This window comes from Cygnus atratus, chromosome 20 (assembly GCF_013377495.2).
Source record: "Cygnus atratus isolate AKBS03 ecotype Queensland, Australia chromosome 20, CAtr_DNAZoo_HiC_assembly, whole genome shotgun sequence".
NCBI classification, from domain to species: domain Eukaryota; kingdom Metazoa; phylum Chordata; class Aves; order Anseriformes; family Anatidae; genus Cygnus; species Cygnus atratus.
This window is the reverse complement of record NC_066381.1, coordinates 10,542,959-10,566,204: the sequence shown is the minus strand read 5'-3', so window position 1 is coordinate 10,566,204 and position 23,246 is coordinate 10,542,959. Positions and strand designations below refer to the sequence as shown.

The window sequence follows — 23,246 nt, the reverse complement described above, 5'->3', positions numbered from 1 at the left end:
GTCATCGCATAAACACCGCTTCTCTGAGGCGATCTCTTTGTCTGATGTGAAAGCCGGGAAGCAAAGGGTATTCTAATTTGAACTGCTCTGCCACTGAGGCTGGATCGGGAGTGCCTTCCCCACGACTTGCCACCCTCAGATGTCTCCAGGTCAACAGCCTCGCGCTGGAGAGGTGCACCCGATCCGCGGGCTTTGGCTGCTGGGAGGCGCCGAGTGCCTGTGTGGGGGCGTGAGTGGAGGCCGGTGGGCTGCGAGGGGGCACAGGACAGGACGGGAACTGCAGCGGGCAGCAGCTCGAGGTCTGGGCCAGCAGCACCCAGGCTGTGAAAATGCTTCAGGGAATGCTCCGGCGTGTGTAATTAGTTCACCGTTCCCTTCGGCTGTGACTGCTGCTCGCGGCGGTTTTGTTTTTAAGTGTAAAGATTTCAGAGTTCTCCCCAGTGGTTTGAAGAAAGGTTGAGTGTGTGGGGAAATCCACAGAACAATGTCACCAAAAATGCAAGGAGGAAAAGAAGGCTTTTAATAAAGCACTGCTTGGCATTTGTGCCTGGGAGTTGGGTTTGGATTAATTCGGACTGGGGAGAAGCTGGTGGAGCAGGTCACCTCTGAAGGCAGCAGATGAAAGGGCAGTGTGGCCGGCTCTTCTTGGGGAGCTTTGGCAAAAACCCGTCGGTCTGCAGGTGCTTGGGCAGCCCGTCCGCCAGCCTGTAGCTCCCTGGCAGGCCCCATATGCAGCCCCCATAGGTTGGTGCTTGTGCTTGGGTCAGGGCAGAGAGGGTGGAGGGGAACAAACGGCGAGGAAACCATCCACAGCAGGGAGCAGCTTGGCTGAGGTGTCCTGAGTGGGCTCCCGGGGAGATCAGACGACGGTGTTGTGGCATCCAGTGATGACAAAATCGCGGTTACCTGAGGTACGATGCTCAGCAAAGAGCCTCTCTTCTGCCTCGTCTGTCAGTGCACGGTCAGGAAGGGCTGCAGAGGAAGTAAAGCATCCTCTTGTATCTGAGGAACGTAGAAAGCACACTGAAATTCTAGAAGTGATTGTAGCAAAGGGGTCTGGATTTCGTGCCTGCAATGTCAGAGCCTTGTTTTCCTTTTCCATTACCGCAGATCTGTGTCATAAAGCTGGTCAGCCCTGTGTGGTCCCTATTAAAAGTTTTCTTTCCCAGGGTGATTCTGCTCCTTTGTTGCATCTGGTTCTTGAACACTTTATACGATCAAACAGCAAAACTGCTTTTATTGATGCAGCAAAGAACAATGGGCTCTCTCCAGCAGTGCTCCCAAAATACACTCTTGGCTTTTTTTTATGCCTGGCTTCCAACAGTGGAAAAAATGATTAAGATATGTTAGGTTTACTCTGGTCACTTCAACAGGAGATTGGTAATATCAACAAACGATTCCAGCAAATGGATTAGCTCCTCTTCTCCAGCAAGGCCGGAGCGATGTGTACTTGCCCTGTCCGTGCTCTTTCTGCGAGACAGACAGCTGAAAAAGCAGAACGCAGCCACGATTTAATAGAGCGCGGGTCAGGTTAGGCAGAGATGATGGCATCAGGCATGTGTCAGGTCACTGGAGTGATTGCAAGCTGGTCGGACGTGCGTGGTCGCTGTTCATACAGTGACTGCACCCGCTGCGGCCCTGAGCTCACGCTCGCTTCCTCTGAGAGGCAATTTCCTGTCCGTGCAGAGATGGGAAGCAGAGAAGACAGAAGAGGATCAGCAGAGGCTTAAAACCAGTTCTGCTGCGTGTGTGAGCTTAGCTTTTTGGAGCATCTAGGTACGGGCTCTGAATTTCCCATGTGAGCAGATGTCAGGGCACGTGTAAGTCTGCCATATTAAAACATGTGCCATATTAAAAATCCATGTGTATATAAATGGCATCTGTCAGCCATTGCCCCTTGGACATATGTAAAATCTGACGTCTCCTGGCTGTCTGGAGCTGTTACTGTAGAAGCCAGGCTGTTTGTCTGTGTCGCAAAAGGAGAGGTGTGCGGAGCTTTGGATGGAGCTGTGGAGCGGGCGCTGGTGGATGTATCGCATCCACACGTTGTGGTGAGGGTAAAGACCCCTGCAGGGCTCAGCCTCTGCTTGGAGGAGCCTGAGAGGGGTCTGGAGAGCGAGCTGCTGCAGCTGCTTCCATAAGGATCCCTTGTTTCATAACATTCTTTAAAAAGAAAAAAACAACACCCAAACCCATGAGAGTGAAGTCGCATTTAGACTGCATTGACTTGGCAGAAGAGTACTTTTTCCAGCCTGAAGGAGCATACAGGGTTCTAATTCCATGAGTGCACATCCGATGTAGTATTTTGATTTATTTGTCCATTCTTTTGGAGCGCTTTATTATGTGGCCTTTGTTTTCCTTCAGATGCAAGGTGCTTGTTACAATCCATTGCTTGCCTGCCTTCCACTTCTAAACCTGTGCATTTCCACAGCAGGTTGCATCTGGCTTACTGGGAAAGAAAAGAGGCTATGTACAGTGACTGAAGATTTCTTCTTTATATAGCACCTTAAAAAAAAGTGTAGTACCATTGAAATGAAAGCCCGGCTTTCTGCGATAAAGGGCCCTGCAAATTGACTGCAGGGTCTTTCAGAAAAGTCTGTCTCCTTTTGATACAGACATAGCTGGGGGAAAAGAAAAGGGAAAAACAGGGTTGCCTGTGCCCACAGGAGTAAACAGGTGAGCATTGTTAATGTAAGTCCTGAAGAGCAATCCTGGCTGCTCTGCACAGTGCTGATGTATCTGGTCCCGTTGTATTTACGAACATTTCAGCTCTCACCAGATTGTCGCCCCACAGAGATGCCGGTGCTTTCGGCGTGGCAGAGTAATGAAACGTCACTCCGCGTGCTCGCTGACAGCTGGGGAGGAAATCCACCTCCCCGCACAGCCGCTTTATGCTTTAATATACATTAAAGGTGCCTTTGGGACAAGTCCCTATCAGCCACACCGACAGGCCGTTCTCAAGTTGTCAAGGGAGAGCTGACATGAATTTCTAGATGGTGCTAGTGTAACAGATGAGGGCTTTTCCCCACATATATTCTAAATATATGTGCAAGAAAGTGATTATCTCAATGTAATTCATTATTTGCTTGAAGCGCATGCTAAACCTGAACTCGCTCCGATAAGCATTTATGTACTGAAGGAGCTGATGTTATCTCTCTGCCCGTGGGCTCCAACAAGAAAGCAGTCTTGGAGCTTATACTAAAGAAGGGTGATTTTCCCCCTCTCCTCTATTTCTGATCAGAGCGTTCCTGGGAACAAACGCCAGAGGGGTCAGAACTTTTTTTTTTGGTGTTAACCCACGTGCGCAGGGGAGGTGTTTGCAGGGGGCTTCGTGCCATGTCTCGCACTTGGATTTTTCAGGGGAGGCCTCGGTGGCCTGCGCAGCGCTGCTGTCTCCTCAGTGGTGGGATCTGGTTTCCAGGAATAGCTCAGCAAATAGCTTGCTCTTTACTTGTGTATCCAGAGGAACAAATGGTGCATATATTCAAAGCATCCGTCATGGCCAGGCACTTTCTCACAGAAGTATATGTTGTTTGCTTAGGCAAATGCTGATGCGATGTATGAGCAGCGGGGAGGGAGCCTTGGCCAGGATATTAAAATGTCCAAGAATGCTGTGTGTTGCCTGGAGCTACAGCCCGAAGGGGTCACACGGCACAATTCAAAGGTATTATTTTAACCCGAGGCTGAGCTGCTCATTTTTGCTGGTATTTCCCTCTGCTCTCATCAGCGTTTATTTCAATTCCTTGAATAGTATTCTGTTGTTTGGTGCCTAATTCTCTCTTCCTTTGCATGATGGTATATAGGCAGCAGGGCAACGAGAGGCCATGCTCTCCTTCCCAGCTGAGGCTTGCAGCAGTTCAGGGTGCAGCCCGGGACAGGTAACAAGTCCGTGCAGAACACACACCCGTAAGAAACGTGCCATTGACTGTCTCGCAGTTTTTGCATGCAGCAGCGTCTGACCTGGAAGTGAGGTGCAAATACAGCAAGCGAACCACAGCTATGAAAAACCAGTAGGCATCACTGGGCTGGGCTGAGAAGTACAGGTCAGGTTTTCCTGTTCGTTTTCTTTAGTGTGTTTTGGTGGCAGGGTTTTCTGGGTGAAAGTGGCTGAAAACGGACCAGTTGGTGGATGGAGAGTGGTGGAGTGCGGGGCTGGCTGCTGCCGTTGTCCTGTTGTGCAGCTCCGTGAGCAGCCGGCTAGCGGGGAGGCGAGAGGTGCGCGCTTGGCCACGTGCCCACCTCGTCGTGTCCCGGGTTCAGCTCATTCACAGTTCTGTGCACGGTTTTTGCAAAGCAACCAGCTGTTGTGCATGCGTGTAGGTGTTGATAAATACTAAAGACTCACGATCCCCTGGTCAATCATGGTGATTTTCTGGGATTGAGCGAGGTTTTTTTGGTCTCTGTTGCAGAAGATAACTCTAGGAATGTGTACTTCTTTTATTTTTAATAATCTGTTTCTACAACTGAAGGATTTCAGATTTCTTTTGTAAGAGCAAGTGCCTGCTTAAACATGGAGACAAATACAACCAATAATATGTACTTGAAATTTAATTCAAGCTAATTCATTTTGGCACAGCCCCAGATATGCTGATTAAATGGCCTGTGAAGTGCTACAATATCTTGATAATGTACGTTCTACATTTGATTATATAATCAATTATGTTGCACCTAATAAAATCTAAAATTAGTGAAAAAGCTCGGAGCAGATTGTATCGGGTACCGAGTGGGTCTTGGGCAGCTTGAAGAAAACTTCTGCTGCCATAAGCTGGGAAAGGGCGCGCGTGTGTGCTGCCTGTTCCAGAAGTGCCGCTCTTCACTAAACTGAAGGGGGCAGCTCAGCGAAGCGCTGCTGCTTAACTTAGTGACCTGGTTTAAAATAAAATAAACCAGCTGCAGTTCCTGCTAGCTTCTTGGGAATTCCCGGGTGCATGGATATCCCGAATTGGTGGCCAGCGCCCAGGGTGCAGCGGGGTTCGTTCAGCGGACCCTGTGCGTCCGTCAGCTCCTGCCCTCCCGGGCGGCGTGCACGGGGCTGCAGCAACGGGGGGACCAGCTGCAGGCCAAATCCTCGTGTCCAGGCTTGGGTGACCTGTTCTGCTCCAGCATCCGTGGTGCTCTCACTGCCTCCCGGTGCCGGCCGAGGGCATGACTCTGCTCTCGGGCCTGCCGCGAGCACGGCGCGCCGGGACTCACCGACCCGACGTGGCCGCGCGTGAGGGAGCAGCCGTAATAGTCTGGCAATCGTTTCTCATTCCTTTACAGGAAAGTTAGAGGTTTCTGGGTGACTGGCTATGGCAGATTAGGGGGAATTTGGCCGGGGTTTTATGGCCCTCCTGTAAGACAGGGTTGATGGGAAACAAATGTGTTATGGCCCCCGACAAGCTGTTGCTACATTTTTTGTTTCATTTTCAAACAGCACTATCAACCAGTTGGAATATGGGCCTGGAGTATCGCGGGGAGTAATCTAATTAGTATGAAGTCAATTCACTAGTTCCTTTTGTATCTCGTGATTAAATAAGTGGGAAAATGGCTTGAAAATTAGGTGCTAGAACGACCCAATTACATTTCTGTAGCTTTTTGTATTCAATTTCATAAACAATTTTGCTCTTCGCTGGTTAATCAGTGAATGCCTTTTTCCAGTTTGAAAAGCACTTTTGAAATTATAATGCAATTAAATTGTGTGTGGATGTTCTGGCATAGCGAGTGTGAAAGCTGGGGGCCTGGCAGACAGCCATGTTGTACCTTGACAGTAATGAGTTCCTGAGCTGGCAGCTTGCTCGTGTCATTCATAATATTGTCCACGCCGGGTTACTGTAAGATGCAGCTGCCTTCATTCCTTCACGGACGGGGTCACCGGCATCCGTGTGCTGCACCCGCTGTGACGGCCCTGGGGAGGGGGGACCTCGTCCCTGCCCGACCAAACCTTCCCCGGGCATCCTCGGGGGCTCTGCGGTGCCGCTGGGCACAGGGCTCGCTCTGCAGGACCCTGCCCTGTGCCCGGCTGGCAGAAGGGGTTCTCCCACCGTCACATTTTTTGCTAACAGTGCTGAGTAGCTGCACGCTTGCTCTGTTTTGTTCACCCCCACCTCCCCATTTTCTCTCTTCCCCTTACATGAGCCTCTGTAAGACTAAAGGATGGTGAGGGGGTTGTAGGGGATTAACTGCTGTTTTCCTGGAGGACGTTACTGGGGCAAGTAGGAAAATGCTTAGATGGTGGCCAGAAGTATCCCCTGTCAAGGTGGAATGCAAAATTGCTGCTTTAAGTAAATGACTAAATTCCTGCTGAAGAGAAGCAGGCCCGAGTTACGTGAAAGCAAGGCACAGCACGAGGAGCCACGGCTGATGCCTTCGCTTCCCTTGGGCCTGCTGGGTGCATCTGGGCTGGGTTTGCATCGAGCAGTGTCACGAATGCGGTGACACTGCTGCCCAAATCCGTCCACGTTGGTTTGAGTCTCCGGGAGCGGCCGTCCCGGTGGTCTGAGGGCCGGGGGCACGAGGTTTTCTGGGGGAACCCAGGTGGCGTGGCCGGGTACAGCCTGCGCTCCTGGCAGGGACGTGTTTGCTCTGCGGGAGACGTGGGAGGCGCGGGAGGCTTGCGGTGTTAGCTCATAAGCAGTGACAACTGGCCCTGGGGCACGTTTTGTGGCGGTTCATAATGACAGTAAGGCACTCGCACAGTCTTGCAGAGGAGCAGCGTGACGTGTCAGGAGACCTGCCAGAGCTCTGCCTCCTTCCTTCAGCTGCCAGCTCACCTCGAGCCATTCGTCCTTTCTCATCCCCAGTCCTCCTGTGGCAGGCTGTGAGGTCTCAGCTCTCCCATTTGCCTCTGTCCTGCCCATGTGCCTTCCCCCAGGCTCTCCTGCGGGTTTGGGATCGGGCAGTCCCCGGTGGAGCCATCTCAGCCCCTTCTTCTCCCTGTAGGGTGAAACCTTCTCCTTGTCAAAATCACGAGCAGGTCTGCCCCGGCCTCGCTGCAGCCTTGCTACCGGATAGCCCTTGGCTCTGGAAAGCATTCAGTGAATTGTTGGCTCTGTGCAGCCATGTGTCCCCGTGGGCTTTCTGAAGTCGGCTGGGGTTTCTCAAGGCATGCCCGTTACCCTTGTGGGCTGTTTGTCTCGTGTTCAGCCTGCTTGTGGCCAGCAGGAGCTGAATTCAGCCTCCTCGGGAAGGAGGTGGCTGCGCGATCGCCGCCGCCTGTGATTTACAGCCAAGCACCACAAGGATAAAGGTAGAAAGCTGTGTTAAGAGAAAAAGAAATAATGTTAGAAATAATGACTTGCTTGGCAGGTTTTAACAAGTTCAGTAATGGTATTAGGTGCCCTTGGCTCAAGATAGTAACCTCCTCTTAAATGATCATTACCTGACTAATAAAGACCTCAGAGCAGGTCATTACAGCTTAATTTAGACATAGCATCCTGTTTGGTTTGCACAGCATTGCCATCTTTCAAGTTGTTGAATCCATCGCCTGAGCGCTGTGGTTGGGAGTTGGGGTTTGCCTGGGCAGCTGTTGAGCAGCCTAACGAGGAGCTGAGCGTTTGCTCTCGGTGGCTGCTCGCGGAGGCGGGGATGTGTGCGGGCAGGGAAGGGGATGAGTGACTGTCCTAGCCTGTTGCTTGCAGCTCGTGCTCTTCCTCAGCATCGATTCAAGGAAGAGAAGAAAGAAATGATAGGAACGGAGGCCGCAGAGGTGTGAGCACGTGTAGAAATGCAGGTGTGCGGGAAATGCTCTTTGCTTGACGTCCGCCTTGGAGTCAAACAGGGGTTTTGTACGGTGCTGGGCTGGTGTTCGAGCCTAACTGTGGTTCTCTAACAAAAAGATTGTAAGAGCTTATTGCTTCCTGTTAATCGTACTTTGTGCTTCTGTTGTTCCTTTTCAGAGCACTTCATAAACACGATTTTTGTGATAGAACTGTGTGAGTCATGAATGGCGTGAGAAAGGCATATGGGATGGATCGTCCTTTCTCAGTGCACATGAGCTAAGGACACCAAGCAGAATTACCAGGCCACAAGTTTGGCACAAGCTCAAGGGCATCTTTTTCTCGTATAAGACACAGGTAAACTGTGGAGCTTATTGCCACGAGACACTGTGGAGACCAGGGGGGCGAGAGGCTTCAAAAAGTTGTCATTGGCGGCTGCCGGTGAGCGCAGTGGGCAGCTCCTGTGCTTGATGCGGCTGCATTTCAGCTCTGCTCTTGGTGCCTGCTATCTTCAAGTGATTTTAGGTCTTTTTACCTTGAAAAGAGTTAATCGGGTATGATATTGCCATGTCACTCATTTGTAACGGCTGAGCACCGTGGGAGGCTGCTGCCCGTAACACTGCTCCGCGTCGTGCAGCGTGTCAGTGCAGCGGGACGAGGCAGGGGAAGCAGCGTCTGCCTCTGCTCTTCAGGGACGAATACACGTGTGCCCAACGTGTGCACATGGCTGCTTTCTGTCTCAGTAGCAAAGTTGCTTTAAATGGAAGCAGTTTTTGTGCCAGCATAGATAGAGTGTCTGAGGACAGCTGTTACTTCGTGCCTGTAGGTGTGGACGCAGTGGCGTTTTGGGCTGGCCGATGGTGGTGCTCAGCGCTCGAGCGCGGAGGAAACGCCGCTGCTTTCTGCAGTGAGCTCGCTGCCCTTGACAGCTCCAGGGCTCCTCAGCACCAAGGAGGCCACCACTTGTGCGTGGTCTGTAGTGGTCTGCTGGGGAGCAGAGCTGCAGGCAGGACTTGTGCCACCTCTTCGTGCTGCGGTGTGACAGGAGCTGCTGCTCCACCTCGGCTGCGGCTCGCTTCTTGTCCCTGCCCTGGTGAATCCCCTGGGTTAGCACATCAGAGCCAGTCCCAGCTGTTTAAGGAACGTCTCAGCTGAACCCTTCTGTGTGTACAGGCTGCTTGGCGAGGGCAGGGGATTAAAGGATGGAGCCATTTTCGAAGCCACATCGTGGCTTGGCGGGAGGCAGGGCAGCCACAGCGCTGCTCACCGCCAGCCCTGGCACAGCCCCTAATCCGGGTGCTGGGGACATGGAGCCATGCAGGCAGCACCGGGGAAGTTTCCCCTGGTGCTTCCTTCTTCCTGCTCCTCTCCCTGCATGACGGGGTACCTGAGCACCTCGCAGGAGCGGTAGAAAGTGAGCACACCTGAGCTGTGCGTGTACCTTCCCACCCTCTCCTGAGCAGGGCTGATAGATGAGCAGCAGCAGCTGTGTGGGAGCAGAGGCACCAGCCTGGGACCTGCCATACCACAGCAGCCCTGTCCTCGCTCAGAGATGAGCTGTCATGCTTCCCCAACCCCATTAGCAACAAGCTTCAAATGCAAGTAATTGTAATAACCAACCCCCACCAGTTATTAATATTTTGAGGACATCTCTTTGATAAGCCCATCTTTTCAGCCAATTTCCTATTCAACCAAAAGCAAAACATCTTTTCTCTCAGTAATGTAAATGTGTTGTTAAAATGAAGAAAAGGAAATGGAAAAAAGAAATCCCCCCAACAACAAAACCTCAATGCCAGGCTCGGTGCTACATCGCCTTTGTTAGCCCCAGATAGAATTATGCATCATGAATAAAAACTGCTGTCAACATGCATTGGTTTCAAAACATTAGAGCATATGGTATGTGATTATCTGTATTGTCAAATGCAATAAAGTGAATTTGGATATAATAAAAAATGTAATATTTTAGAAATTTGGTAATAAACTGTGGAAGAATTGACAGGCAGAGAGTATTTGACGCCCGTAGGCAGGCAGATGAAATTGGCAGGCAGTGGGCAGTGGCTGCTGCTGTCGGTGGGGAGCTCGGCCTGGGCAGCGGCGCCGGGGCAGCCATGGCCTCGCAGCCTTTCCTGCTGCCCTCCCCGCTGCTCCCTTCCGTGGTGGAAAACTGCATTATAGTCCGCCAGGTTTGTCACTGGCTCTGGGTGCTGTGGCTGAGGAACAGGCACAAGCGTTCACTTGAAGCACGAGGTTGGCGTTCTGGCGGTAGACAGATTAATTGGATTTTACAAGTATTCGGGGTTTTCTTCTTTGATAGCAAAAAGAAATCCATTAGTTTATATCACGCTTCCCCTGCCCGGCTGCGCTCCCATCGTTTTTGTGTACCACCAGCTTGTGAGAGAGCTGGAAAATCCTTACCTGGAACGAAAGGAGCAGTGAGGAGCTGTGATGAGCAGGAGTGGGTCTGCTCCAGGATGCTGCTGAGGAGCTGGAGTTATATACAGGCAAAAAAGCAAACGTTGCCTGGGATTGCTTCCTCCTTCAGTAGCTCCTGTTCCAGCCTGGTGCATTAATTCTCGAGCCTGAGCTAGTTCTCAACCCGACCATTGAGGCACGGTGTCTCCAGCACAGAGAAGCTGAATCGGGAGCAAACTTTGGGGCCTCCTGTGTAGGAAATTCAGATGCAAAAAATACAGACATAAGTGTATCACACGTACATGCAGTTTTTCTTAGGTCACCGTTAATGCTTCTAAATGATCTGTGAATGCATTAATGGTTTCTGTTAATTAACAATATGATAAAGCTGGCATTTAGTAAGTTGCTGTGTAGTGTGCATTTTAGTCATTATGTACTCAGCACTTTGGTTTGATTTCAGAATGTTAATAGAATAAAATTTTAATGAAGATTTGTTGTTATGAAAAATTTATTACGAGAAGTTCAGGTACTGCTCGCATTAGCGCGGTCTGTAAGGGAAGGGGGGTTCCCTGCCCGCAGCCAGCCCTGAGGCACCAGCCTGGGTCCCCCCCGGATCCCTCCTGCCGCCCCCCATCTCCTGCTGCCCTGCTTGGGCTTCGTGGGTCAGAGCAGGGTGCTGGAGAGCGGGACAAATCCCTCTGTCTGCCCTTCTTCCTTCCTTCTTTCAGGGATGATCACTGCCAAAATCGTGTGGGTGGATTTTTGCCTGTTCAAACAGGCAGGCTGCTATGTGGTGCAGTGGCTTCTCGTTCTAAGATGCCCTCTTTTTTTTTTTTTCCCTTTTTTCCTTTTTTATTTTTTTGAACGATGCTCCCTTTGCAAATGCCACGCAGCCGTGGGAGGACAGCGAGGAACCTGAGCGCTGCAGCTTCCCAGAACAAAAGCAGAGGAGTATCTTGCTGGTGCCCTTTATCCAGCTGCGCGGCTGACCTCAGCTCTTCGCTCTCCTGCCGCGCCGGTATTGAAACGGTAGCACCTTGCGTGGAGGTTTTGATCTAAGGCGGTTGTCTGCTGATTTAATTTTGAGAATTTACTCTCATGTCATGGAGTATATATTGACACTTTAAGCAGCAGTAATACCTGCCTGTGTCTGCCGGGAGAACCTGGCTATTTCCTGCACCCGCCCCGAGATGCACATCAGCAGCGGCTGGGTGTGCAGGCTAATCATCTGTCTTGATGAGCGTCATTCACAGAAGCACTGCCAGAGAGCACACTTCACAGTTAAATGAGGCTGATGCCGCGGCCCTGGATGGCAGGCGTTAACCTTCTCTTTCCCCTCCTGGCTCCTGGTACACCCCTGCCCGGTGCGGGCCTGGGATGCTGGGGTGAGGCCTTGTTCTGCGGGGAGCCGGGCTGCCTCCGCGCGGTGCCTCGGCTCTGGCGGTGGCTCCCTGGAGAGCAGGAGGTGAGAGGAGAGAGGTGTGCCGTGGTTGTGCTCTGTGGACATGGGCACTTGCTTCCTAGGAAGCAGAAACCCCCTTTTCGTGCATGCAGCGCAGGAAGCAGGGCTAAGAAGGAACCGCAACTCAGAACTGACAGCTCTTGTCTGACAGCTCTGAGCTGTGACGAGCTGAGCTGCAGTATGGCGGATGGAGGCGTCCTGGAAGGGACTAGGAAGCAGAGGTGAAGCTACATGGGACCTGGAACACAAGGAAGAGTCCAGCGACTTGTCCAGGGACACAAAGTAGGAAGGTGGCGAAGTTGGGGCTGAGTTTTGGGAGTCCTGACGGCTGGGTTCTGGCTCTTGGAGCAGAGGAGCGGCTGTCCCTGGAGGGCCCTGATCCAGGCTGCGAATTGCCTTCTAGACAGCACGAAGCTGGAACCATCCCTGCTTCACTGTCTGAGCAATTAAAAAGTCCCGGCCTCTCTGCTCACTTTGCTCTGCCTGTCTGTAAACACGGGCTCTGGTGGCAGTGATTAGCAGCCTGGGTTCCCCGGCCCCCCTCCCCTCCCGTGCAGGTTCGTTATTATTATGAGGCGGCCTGGCAGCCGGGTGCGAGATAGCTTACTAAGTAACTTTTTCCCTTCTGATTACAAGGGATGTGTGAATAAAGCAGAACTGTATTGATTCACACCAATCTATGCATCGACTGTGTGGGAGCCACTTGCAATTCCCAGCAGCACCAGAAAGCTTTGCAACAGGGAGAAATATGACCAGGCAAGTTGAGAAAATAAATTAAACTAGTGTCAACTTTTCTTGTTTCTTCCCTCATTATTAATGGATGGAATGGGGCTCGTTTATCAAGAGGAGGAAAAATTAATTGACATGGGCTTTAATATTATTATGCCTGGCTTGTCTGGTCACATTTCTTTTTTTTTTTTTTTCCCTTTTTCTTTTTGAAAAGCATTTTATTACAGTTTACGGGACCAGCTGCCAAAACTATTGGTATAAACAAGAAAGCAGGTGCATAAATAATGCCTCAGCAGGCCCGGACGTTTCTGTGCTTCGAAGCTTAGGTCACTTAAATAAGGGGAGAAAAGGAGAGGCATAAAGGAAACAAACGAGAAGATCAGGTACTGAGGTACACAAAAGGGGAATGCTGCCTGAACTAATATTTCCTCATTATGGTGCTGTGCTTCTGCAGGGCTGTCGGGGGATCCACATCCCTCAGCACAGCCGCTGCAAGCCCCGGGGCCGGGGCCGTGCTGTGCTCACATCGTGCCGGGTGCCGGGGGCCTGGAGAAGGACGTGGCCGCGGCAGCGTCCTGCGAGCGATAGAGGAGCCTGGTCCCGCGGTAATGAGCGCGCCAGCAGGCGGCTGCCAGGTTATTCTTGCCTAGCAGCAGGAGTAAGATTTAAGCATCGCTTATTGGTATGATGTGAACCATGTAAATCTCTTCCCTTCTCCTCTCCTTGCTCTTGTCTACTTCCCTTGGTTTTGCGGATTATTGTGTAGGCACAAAAGAGCCTTGGTGATTACTTATTTCCCAGAACCCTTTAAGGAGCTATCTCATACTTTGGCATGCTATAAATATAGTCAGAGGCAGTCCCAGCTGCGAAGACCGCGCAGTCTGACGAGACAATACAGACCCAACTTGGGTGAAAGGGAGCCCTGCAGATGCAGATGAGATGAAGTGACCTCCACATTGTGGGGTGACCCTGAGACAGCCTGGGAATTGGAACAGGCTCCTCCAGTGCTCACTGCAGTGTGGTCGTCCACCAGAGCACCGGTCTCTGTGGCTGAGTCGTCTCTTCGTGAAGCAGAGGTGTCCGTGCACCTCTTCTCTTCACCCTGCGTATCCTCGGGGAAAGGCACTGGGCTGGCAGTCGGTGATGGGTGGTGATGGAGCTTGGGTTGGGTTGGGTTGGGTGGCTGCTGGGGGTGGTAGCCCCCAGACCAGGGCAGGGCACGCTGTTGAGGCCAGGGTCTCAGTCTGTCCGTCACAGCCTCTGGGGCCAACCCCAGCATTAGCCTGGGTTTAACCTTTTTGGCGCAGGATGCGATCACCTTGTTTTGCTCGCTTTAACGTACGTGCAGGCTTGAAAGAGCAAGACCTTTCACACGGTAAGCTGCTTTCGCGCAATTCTGCTGCTGGGTGACGTCCTCGGTATGTACAAACGCAGCTGCAATATATATTGCTGTACACCAGATAAAAGCCTGGCTGTGGAAAAGCTGCTGCCAACTAGCAAGAGAAAGTAGATATATTTCATAGCAATAGTGTCGTCATCTCAGCTATATTTTACTGAGGTTGACATAAAACTTCTCAAGTGACGACAAAGGTGTGAAATATAGTTGATTCGAGTGTGAAAAAAAAACAAAATGCAGAACATAGGAGCACTGACATTTGGTATCTTCAATACTGCTTCTTAATATTATTTATGGCTCCTACTGATTTTTTTAAGTTGCTTTAATCTTTTTATGGTTTCAGTCACTTTCTCTGAGCAGTGTTTCTCTCATTTCTGGAGTGCTGTGGCAGGAAGTGCTGCAGCAGGGCTTCTCTGCCCAGAGCCTCCCACCCACGGACCTGGGCATCTTCCCGGGCTGAACAAGACTCTGGACCAAAGAGGGTTTTTGGAGTAGTGAAGGCATGCTGGGGACATGTCCCACGTGGTTGGACATGAACCCTCTGGGCTGGTGTTGGCAGGCACATTGGAAAAGTTTGCAGGGGAACAGGGCTGTGTGGATGCTTGTGACTGTCTCGCTTTGCACTAAGACGTATTCCCCCAGGTTTTGCCCTCCCCTGTGCACCACACGCTTGTACCCGTTTCCCTGTGAAAATGACCAGTTGGGCAGCCCCCTCCCTGCCCAGCTTCGCTTCTGTGGGCAGCAGGAGCTCTGCACGCAGGCAGGATCCGACCCGCGCCTGCTCTTCGCTCGAGGCTTGCTTGCAGTAGCCGGCTCCCCGGCAGATCCGCATCCTGGCAGCGCCCAGTAACTGGCGTTTGAATAGAGTGAAATGACTCCTTTTTTTTTGAGCAGATGCTAAAGGAGGGTTTTTTCACCTGAAGGTCATGAATACATGTCTCAGCTTCCTTTAGTGCTCACTCTTGGCTTGGTGCCTCTCATTTGGGGGCATCAGTTTGCCTCGTATTTTATTTTTTTCCCCCTCTTCTTTGTCTTTTCTTTTACAGAAAAGATTATTCAAATGAATATTCAGTTTTATTCATTTGAATAAAAAAACCAAACCGTTTGACTCTGTTAAATGCTTATCTCTTAAATAGAGCTTGTTAGCTTCCAATAATAGCTTCATTCAGAAGGATGCAGTATAATTTCATTTTAAAATGTGTGCTCCTTGACAACCGGAATCCTATTTATGTCACCATTTTAAACAGCCTTCTTTGTTTTGTGTTAATCTTTTTCATACACTTTCCAAGGACCATTTTTTGTTGACTCCTAGTACCTCTCATAAGAAATAATTGTCTATTTAGTCCAGGAAGGTTTCTAAGAGTTTTGGTAATTTAAAAATGAGCATGTATTCATTACACTAACTAATAAGGCATGCATACAGTAATATTTTTTATATGTGCAATTACTGAAAGTTGTAATCTAATATTTAAAAAGTGAAACAAAGAAGGTCCCATTACCAGTCAGTTTTATGAAGTTTTTAGCTCTGGGGTATATGATCTCTTGGGGGTTGCTCAGTTAAGGAGCAGTAGGATCTCTTGAACAGCATCCTATGGATTTAAGTGCCTGTATATGTGCAGATTAAAATCCTCTGGTTACTTCCCCGTCCAGCAAGTGCAGGGATTGCACAGCCACACCGCGGCACTGAGAGGTGATCAGTGTTTTTCACTACTCCTGTGCTTGTCCAGAGAGGAACAAACGAAAGATAACGCTGGGTTTTCTTACAGACCCTCTCAAGTCTGTTTTTTACTTGCCTGTGTGAGTGGCATAGATGTTTAAAACCCTGCAAATGAGTGTTGACACCTATGGACTGTTATTTTATTCTTGTTATAAAATCTGTAAATAAAGAAAGCTGAGAGGCTATCTGATATAATCAGAGAAATAATTTCTTGATAAACCTGTGTTTAAGCCAGATGGAGTGGGATGAGGATGGGAAACTTCTTTCCTGGTCCGAGCGCCTAATGCCCGCAGTGGGCTTTCTGGCGGTGCTCTGCATATTAGTGCTAATCTCCTCTAAATTCCCCTTCCCGGCTCCATTCTGGCAGCGAGACCTGACAGAAGACGAAGGAGAAATCCTCAAGTGCAGAATTCGCTAATGAGTTACTAATGGTGAAGATGCTTGTGGTGCTGAGGCTGCTAACGACGTGCGGGCCCGGCTGGACGCTCGCTGTGCTGGGCAGAGCCAGATCCGGCCACGCCGCCCGCAGCCCCAGTCCCTGCCAGCACAAGGTGCTGCCCGGCTGCCTGGGGTGCTGTGCTTAGCCAGTTAACCACAAAAATTCCAGTTCTGACTGCAGCTCTGTTTAAGGTGGATTTAAATGGAGTAACTTGGAAGGCAAATAAAAGACCTAGGTCAAGTAAAACGCTTAGAGCTGCTACATGCAGCACAAAGCAAAGTAGTGCAGAGCTGTGAGAGCCGGGTTGCACCAGTAGACAACGTGGTACACCTCGGGGGAGAGCTACACACCATTTCTAGTGTTTTTTTCCCCCCAAGGAGAGGGTCCAGAGACTCGGCCTCATGGCTTCACACAGGGCCAGGAGCACACCCTGCGGCACTGTGGCACGGGTTTGGGATGAGGTGCCATCGCTGTGTTCTCGAGCAGCTGGGGCTGGGGCTGGTGGCACGAGGTGGCCTAGCTCGCAGTGGGGACAGGCACGAGGTCTGCGGTCGTCCCTGACCCGGACCATGGTGTGACGGGGATGCTGGTGGCACCCGGGGATGCTGGTGGCACCCGGCTCCGCTGGTGGTGGCACGGTGCGATGCTGCTCTGCTGACACGCGGGGCCAGCACCGCTCCCGGGACGGGTAAGGGGGTGAAGCTCATTCTATTGGTACATTTGTAAGGTTTCATTAGGTTAATCACTGGTGATGTTTATTCATCAAGTCATTGCCAGAAATGTAGCACATTAGATTTTTCTGTTAGCTTGATTTTTTTTTCTTAAAAAAAGAAATGAGCAGGGTGAATTAATGCGTAGAGCTGTGGTGGGCTGCCAGATTTCTCCGTGCAGCATATCTGCAGCTGTGTGGAGCCAGCAGAGCAAACCGTGTACAGCTACAGGCGGGCAGCAGGCATCAAACAACCTTAAACCAGCCCAAATCCACAGCTCCTTTGAAGCAGCAGCGCAGAGGAGAGGAGTGATTAGATCAGAGGCCTCAAACGTAGCGGCTTTTTAGCGGCCTCAGGATGTCCTGATGAGGCAGTAGAGGAAGTCATTCAGGAAGAAGGGGATAAATGAGCACCTCCGGCACTTGGCCGGCCCAAGCACAAAGCTCTGCCACGTGCCTGTGCAACCCTTAGTGGTTGCCTCATCGCCGGGGCAGCGAGGGGTAACTGAGGAATCATCTTCTGTCCTCATGGGTTTTTATTTTTTTTGGTCATGTAAAGAGTCAGCCCTAATGGAGAAGTCCCATGGAATTAAACAGGAGATAAAATCAATATGGTGCCGTAGACATATAATTGGGTTTTGTAGAGGTTGCTCTTAAAAACCATAAGGTGTAAAAGAAAATATAGCCTTATTGTAGTTTCTGAGCCATCTTGTAACCAGGGTGTAACTATCCATTAAATTCTTCAGGATGGATCAAAAAATCCATAAGGAGGTTTTAATTCTCCATTAAGTCCTATGGAAGAGCTGTAACAGAACCGTATTAATTTTCTCTGAGATGATGCTCCTTCCCTCCATTAGTCTGTAATGAGCTCGGCAACAGCCCTGTAGAAAGCAGGTATATTTACATGTGCGTATTTCTGTGAAAGTTTTCCGAAATCCAAAAGGCCAAGTAATGCTTTATTAGAATGAAAGCTCTTTGACTTCACTAACATTTTCCTTTCCTCCTCCCCTTTTTATTCCTTTATTGAACAGGATTTGGGTTCGTTACTTTTGAAAATGAAGACGTGGTGGAAAAAGTCTGTGAAATTCACTTCCACGAAATCAATAATAAAATGGTAAGTGCTCTTTCTGACGCGCGGGTTGGTGCCAGCGAGGTCTCCCCAGCGGTCACAGACGTGCCCAGGGCCGTGCCATCCCAGGAGCCGGTTGCGGTGTCCCAGGCGCGCAGTGCTGCGGGGTCGGGGTGCGGAGCCTTGCTCTGGTGCTGCGGCTGCTGTGGCCCTGCCATCGAGCACTGGCGTTCCCCAGCCAGGCCCAGCCCAGCAGCCAGGCCCCTCGTGAAGTTTTTCCTAAATGACATCGAGTCCCAGGTTGCGGGTTGCCCTGTCAGTAAAGCCACTGAGCCAGATGAAAAAGGGCATTTGTATTTCAATCGATGCAAAAACTTTGATATTTTTGGCTAAAATATTCTTTTTCCCTTTGTCAAAACATCCTTTGCTTCTCAAATGTGTATTCAGATATGCATTGTATATTGGTCTGATATGTGTTCACAGACTTTAAATTCAATAATAGAGCTTTTAGTGCGGATAAGATCAAAGCAATCTCCTTGGCATATGCTGGAGGCCTGATTCAATATTTGACTTGCTAATTTTTCCCAGGGCACTGAAATAATATTCCTCATATTGTTCCTGACTGCAATATGCATCGGAAATAAAAGTAACAACCCCTTTGGCGACTGTGGTGGTGAGGTACTGAGGCAGGGCCGGGGCAACCTGCCGTGCCCTATGCCAGCCCCCTGCTCCAGCCCCGATGCGTGCCGTGGGCTTTGCCTCCGGCCCGGCCTGGCCTTTTACTGCTCTCCCCGCATCCCTGGCTGCCAGCGCTCCTTCGGGAGTTTCCTCCTGCCACCAGTGCTGCATCGCGTGAGATAAATGTGGGCTGTGGGGGAGGTTTCATTCCCGTCTAGTCACTAAATGCTGATTAATCTGCCTTAAAACAAAACAAGAAGTAACACCAAACGCCCCCACCCCAGCCCAGGAACAACAGACCCAGCCACAAATCAGAAACACTTTAAATGTAAATTTAGGTAAGACTTGTCAGCTGGGAAGGCAGAACTACAGTGCTGTGCTCCGTGACTCTCCTGCTGCTTAATTCGAGGGTGGGTACCTGTAGTGTAACGCTCCATGGATGTACTTCCTTCACACAAGACGTTTCCCTTTGGAGCACGACTCAGCCTTCACCTGGTGCAAACCAGGTCGCGGCCCAGGTCGCCTGGTGAGGTGCTGGGAGGCAGAGCAGCAGCGTGATGCCGAGCCCCAGCCCCAAGGAGCACACAGCAGGGCAGAGCACGGCGCTGGATGCCTCCTGTGGGGAGGGGGAGACGTGTGTGCGGCCACCCAGACAGGTTCCCCGCAGGAGCACGGCACGTGCAGCTTCCAGCTGAAGCCGTGTGCCCGCGGGACGGGTACCTGGAGGCACGAGTGAGTGGAAGGTCCAGGGCTGCTTCCCTTCCTTTGCCACGAATCTCAGGTTGGGCTTTGCTGTGTTGTTAAAATCCTGCACTGTTTGCTGCTGGCATGCCCCTGCTCGGGCAGAGCTGGGATTGCTGCTGGAGGGTTTCTTCTCCGCTGAGAGGCTGCGTGGTAAGGGAACAGCAGCGCCGGCAGCCTGCAGGATGGGACAGGGCGAAAACACTTGAGGAACGTCACAAGGAGCAAAAGAAGCAGTGTAGGCTGTTGGTGTTTTGTTGTCGCGGATAATTAAAGTACATTCTTCCCAGCACTCTGTGCCTGCTTGGTGCGTGATCCACGTGCCATGGTGCTTCGAGCATGCTCTCCTTGTCACTTCTTCTACAGCACTAATTTTAAAAGCGGCCCACGAGGGAGGAGATGAGACATGATCCTGTCTTGGGACTGACTCATCGTGTTGCTGATGTGTCTGCAGATTAATTACCAAGCCCAGGCAGGAGCGGGAGAGCCCGTGCATGCATGTGTGACAGCGAGCTGGTGCAGATGGCCGGCAGTGACACGCGGATCAGGGCTGGACAGGGACACACTTCCTGCGGCCCCCTTGGGGACTGACCACTCCTGCTTTGTTTTTAACATGTCCCCCCCGAGTGCTGTGCTGCACGGGGAGCAGGTGCTGGCCATCCCGGTCCCAAGGTGTGCGGGCACCGTGCACTGCACTCACTGTCATCGCCCCCGAGCAGGGGCAGCGGGTGGCTGCTGTTCCTGAGCCCATTTGCAGCCTCCCTTTCCGTGCAGGCTATTTTTAGCCCTTCCATTCTGCTTCTGTTGCCATCCATAAAGCTTAGAATGTCAAGTGTAATATTAAACGAGCAGTGTGCAAGTGAAAAGAAAATGCCAGCGAGGTGTTTAATAAATGAAACCTGGAATTTACGTGGGAGGCCACGGATTCTCTCCAAACTCCGAGGGGAGGGGGGCAGAATAAATAACCAAAGCAAAATGTCCCCAGAATATTGTTCTTCTTGCACAAGCAGGCTGTTTTGCCCCCAAAAAATGGTTTTCTAGGGGGGTGCAAAAGTAGCCAGAAAAGAAATGTGATGGAGTCATTGATTTTCTTTGCGATTTGGCTGCGATAAAGTTGTTCACATCCTAGGTACAGGGTGACACGTGCGGGGAGCTGGGCTGCCCCTGCTGTGCTGCAAGTCGCCACCTCCGGTCAGCTGTTCAAAAACAGGCTCGCATTGCCAGGCACCTGTAGCTTTCTTTCTTCTGCCTGGTGGATTCAGTGGCCTGGTTTGTTTGTGGTTTGTTTTAGTGTATCAGCACTGCTCGGGCTTCTCCCAGCACTGGCAGCCTTCACTGCGTGCTGGGGCTGTAGGTGTGGTGTGCATCATGCACCTCTGCCTTTGGGTCTTCATGCAAGGTCCGAGGCACCCCGTTCCCGGAGAGGCCGAGCCGTGCCCACGTGCAGGAGGCAGGGAGCAGGACTCCGCTGCGATGCCAGCAAGCTCCCTGGAGCTGGGGTCTCCCACTGTACAAGTCTGCAGGACTTGCCCCAGGGAGCTGCCACCACGCACAGAGCCCGGCTCCGGGCCGTGCTTGTCGGCCGTCACGGGGCTGCGCTGCTGCTCCTCGTGTCCTGCTGCAGGGCTGCTTTCCCTGCTCCTGGAGCTGGAGCCTGACGTGCTGCTGGTTGTGGCACTGCTGTCAGGTCATGCAAGGAGGATGAGGGTCGTGGCGATGGCCGTGCTGCCGCGAGGGAGGCAGGGCCCGTGCGGGACGGCTCTGCAGGGGGTTGCTGGCGATCACGATGCTCAGGAGAAGCCCGAAGCCGGCAAGGTGCAGCAGCGTTGGAAACCCTTCCTGTCAGCTGAAGGACACTGCAGGCCGCCTGCAGCCTGGATGCATTCCTCTAACGTCGGTCTCGGATGTGCCTGTGAGTGACGTAGCTGGTGAGACGTGTGGTGACGCTGCCCTTGTCACGTTCCCCTGGCATGGCCAGGTTCAGCAGCCTGCGCAGGACAGCGGGGAGCTGCCTGGTGCTGGGGGCTATCGGGGGCTTTTGGGGGACAAGAAAATTGCAAGAAACTTTCAGACTGCGCTTCTCCAGCATCTCCTACAGCCTGAGGATGTGCCAAGCAACTTCTGAGCCCAGTGTGCCCATCCCACCTTGGTCAGTGATGTAATGCTGTTTTTAAATGTGCTTAAAAACCTTTCTTCTGCTTCTGGTGTAGTGCTACCTTTGCAGCATTGTTGGTGAACAGAGGTTGCTGTTAGAGGAGAGAGAGTTTGGCTTGCCATGGCATGAGTGGCAGCGGGTCCCTGAGGTAATCCGATCTCAACTAACTGTGAAGTGCACTTTGCTGGCAAGACAAAGTTGCCTTGTCTTTGGGCGGTAAAATAGATTTTTTGTGCATTGTGAATATGGGAGCACTCTGCTCTCCTCAAAATAGCTCTGGTTTCCCTGGAAAGCTGTTAGCCATATTTTTTGAAACATCCTGGTGCTGCGAGCTGACAGCCTGTTCTGTTGCTCTGGGTATAAGAGGCTTTTCACTCCCCATCTCAGCCGTCCTGGGTTCTAGTGGCTTTGACTGCTTGTCTTGACCCAGGAGCACCCCACTGTAATGTTAATTCTCCAAACTAGACCAAACAAAAATAGCAAATTTTAGTTTCCCTGTCCTTTTTTTTTTTTTCTCGATTTAGAGTTAAAACTTTCTTTGTTAGGCTGCTGAAACTAAAGCACATCTTTCGTGCAGGGGAGGTGGAAGAAAATCTGGCAATGATTAAGGAGTGCAGAAATGCTGAACTGGAAGTGAGTGTAGGATCCAGGTTTACGCATAACGTGCCCGCATCAGGCAGGCTCCTGGGGGCGACGCGGTACGGAGCTGAGCCGCCTTCCCATCAGATGCTCTCCCCATGCGGAAGCCCAACTGCGGGTCCCGCTGGAACAGCCTGCCCCGTGGTCCCCTGGGGTTTTGCACTGTGGTCACCATTGCTGCGAGTGGTGACAGCCGTCCCTGTCCCGAGCAGCCTGGCCCCTCACCTCCTGCTTCACTGTCCCCGTTTGCCAGTGGGATGGGGCTCGGGCAGCTTCCGTGAGCACGTCAGGCCCTGCTGCCTCTGCACACTGAGTGTGCTCACGGTTCTGTACCCGCACATCACACGGCCCGGAGAGGAGACGTCTCTGCTGGATAATGGCAAATATTTCTGCCCTCCGTATGGGGCGTATTCGTTTACAAGGCTTAGGAATTATTTCTCTTTCCTACTGGTGGCTTTTTCTTTTCCTTTAAATCCAAGTTAAAACTCCTTTGCAGCTCACTACCATTCCCTTTATATCCTCGTGTGCTGTGAAAATCATAAATTAAGCTAGTCTTTCAGAGAGCAGCAGTAGGCTGTTTTGTGGTTGCAAAAGCTAACTACTGGGTTATTGTTTCTAACGGTGCTAATCCAAACTTCATTTTCCTGTTAATTGTCCGTCGAGCCAGGCTAGATTGTTTTTATCATTCTGAATATTTGCAGCGAAAGCAGCTACGAGGTGTAACCAATGCCTCCGTGACATTTTGAGTGGTGGCGAACCCGAGGAATATGGCTGAGAAATGAGATGATACACTTCTGGCGATCGCCCTGCTGCAATTTGGCTGGAGAAATTAGATTGGCACACTCCTGTTAAACATCTCTCTGATTAAAAATAAGCAAAGGAAAGTTTCAGAGGATATTGCCGAGCTGCTTTGCTGGCGCGTGAGGCATCGGGGAGGCTGGTGCTTGTGCTCGGCATTTCGAGCACATGAAGAGCCCTGGGCTCTTGGAGGCAGTGATGGGGAGTCACATGCAGCAGGTTGCTGCCCTTGGGTTGGGAGGCTCCTGGGGGCACTGAGGTTTTGGGGTGGATGGAAGCAGTGCGGCAGGCACCCCCACAGGCTGAGACCCGCCGTGGGTCCTCGCCACTGCCTTCCCTGCCCTGCCGTGCCCGCGGCACCGCAGGCTGTGAGCTGCTGGCCAGCGAGTTAGCTGGCGGAGTGTTTTGCTTCCTTCCTTTTCCATCTCTCCTTATCTTAATGTCAGGGCACGGAAAGCCTGTGGGGCACCGCGGGGCTTTCCATCCCATCGTGTGCCTGCAGCATGCACACATGCCATCCCGCTCCATGTCCCATCCCGCGCAGTGCTGCTCCTGAGGCCTCCTGCAAGGGCACAGACATCTGCTAGCAGGAGAGTACCAGGGCA

The 23,246-nt window shown here is 51.5% G+C and overlaps 1 protein-coding gene across 10 annotated transcripts in view; it reads left to right on the top strand.

Moving 5' to 3' along the window:
• The window catches only part of MSI2 (musashi RNA binding protein 2), a 239,063-nt gene that overhangs the window by 162,395 nt on the left and 53,422 nt on the right, over positions 1-23,246 (top strand). For all 10 annotated transcript variants that reach the window (XM_050714799.1, XM_035560906.2, XM_035560912.2 and 7 more), the window contains one exon: positions 17,593-17,675. In XM_050714799.1, coding sequence (XP_050570756.1) covers positions 17,593-17,675 — 83 coding nt within the window. The remainder of the gene's footprint in view (positions 1-17,592; positions 17,676-23,246) is intronic.